The sequence below is a fragment of the Bison bison genome, unplaced genomic scaffold (assembly GCF_000754665.1).
Source record: "Bison bison bison isolate TAMUID 2011002044 unplaced genomic scaffold, Bison_UMD1.0 scf7180017855472, whole genome shotgun sequence".
NCBI classification, from domain to species: Eukaryota; Metazoa; Chordata; class Mammalia; order Artiodactyla; family Bovidae; genus Bison; species Bison bison.
In genome coordinates, this window is record NW_011486045.1 from 1 (window position 1) to 1,432 (window position 1,432).

Here is a 1,432-nt window from a genome sequence, read left to right on the forward strand (position 1 = left end):
CAGGCCGCACAGCATTCCTGATGTGACCCAGCAGGAAACCTGGGGCTCCAGGCTGAGGCCGTGGCCTGAGTGTCCTGGCGGGAGGGGGAGTGGGGCGGCTGTAACAAATGACCACAGATGAGGGCTTAAGCAACAGACACCCACCCTCGCCGAGCCCTGGAGACCCGACGTCTGAGGTCAGGGGGTCCCAGGGCTGAGCTCCATCCAGAGGCTCCAGGGGAGGCTCTTTCCCGCCTCTTCCAGCTTCTGGGGCCTCCTGGCGTCCATCCCTGGGCTGGTGGCCGCCTCCCTTCCATCCTTGGTAGACTTTGCGCCCAAGTTGTTCCATGGAGATACGCAAGGTGCACTGGAGACGGCCATTGCCAAAACTCTCAGAAGATAAACTTTTTAATGCATTAAAAAAAAATCCAAAGGGATGTGAAAAATCCGTGATGACCACATATTAAATTCGAAGGCTGACGCAGGGGCGCACCCAGGTCGCTGCAAGCGAAGGAGGTGGTGATGGTTCCCCTGGGAAACAGACGAGCCCACGGGATCCCATGGCGTGTGCTGTGAAAGCGATAGTCACTCAGTCGTATTCGACTCTCTGTGACCCCATGGGCCGTAGCCCGCCAGGCTCCTGTGTCCATGGGATTCTCCAGGCCAGAACACTGGAGTGGGTTGCCATTCCTTTCTCCAGGGGAATCTTCCCGACCCAGGGACCCAACCCGGGTCTCCCGCATGGCAGGCACATTCTGTGCGCCAGGCTCCATCTGGTGGTCAGTGGCGGGGGCAGCGGGTGGGTACTGGCATTCTGGCGACTCGGGAAGGATTCCCGCGTGGCCCGGGCAGTGGGCGCAGGTGGCTCATGTCCGCGGGGTGCATCGCGCTCTTGGGCGCGCCCCTGAGTCCCCCGCCCCGCAGGGAGGCCGCGGCCCGGCCCCGCCCGACGTTTCCGGCCCGCCCCTTCTTCCGTAGACTGCGGCCGCAAGGCGGCGTCCTTGCCCATCTGGCTGGTATACCTGCTGGCCCCGCTCGGGGCGCTGCTCCTGGTGGGGCTCGTCTTCCTGTGTCGCAGGTGAGCCCCGCGCGCCCGCCCCCCCGGGTTTGCGCTCCGGAGGTTTTTTTCTGGAGCGGGGCACGGGCAACCCACCCCAGTATCCGCTGTCTGGAGAATCCCCACGGACAGAGGAGCCCCCCTGAGCGGCTGACACTTTGTGGAGCGCGACCCGTAGGCCCGGCGGCGCGCACTCCCGCCCGGACCCGTGCGCCCTGCGTCTTGGCCGCGGGACGCGCGCCCCCGTGGTCTCCGGCCGCCGCTTCCAGTCTCCCCAGCGGTCTTTTATCAACCGGACCCTGGTTCCCCCCGGCTGTTCTCTGCCTCCTGCAGAAGCCAAGGAGCCCAAAGTCCACAGTGCACCATCCGGGGAGCGCGAGGGTGTCCTGCCTCCCC

General features: G+C 65.2%; 1 protein-coding gene across 1 annotated transcript in view; it reads left to right on the plus strand.

Moving 5' to 3' along the window:
- Positions 1-682: 682 nt before the first annotated feature.
- The window catches only part of LOC105002338 (formin-like protein 18), a 4,308-nt gene continuing 3,558 nt past the window's right edge, over positions 683-1,432 (plus strand). Inside the window, exon 1 of the mRNA XM_010858910.1 lies at positions 683-1,057. Within this exon, the coding sequence (XP_010857212.1) occupies positions 848-1,057 (210 nt within the window). The 5' untranslated portion in view covers positions 683-847. The remainder of the gene's footprint in view (positions 1,058-1,432) is intronic.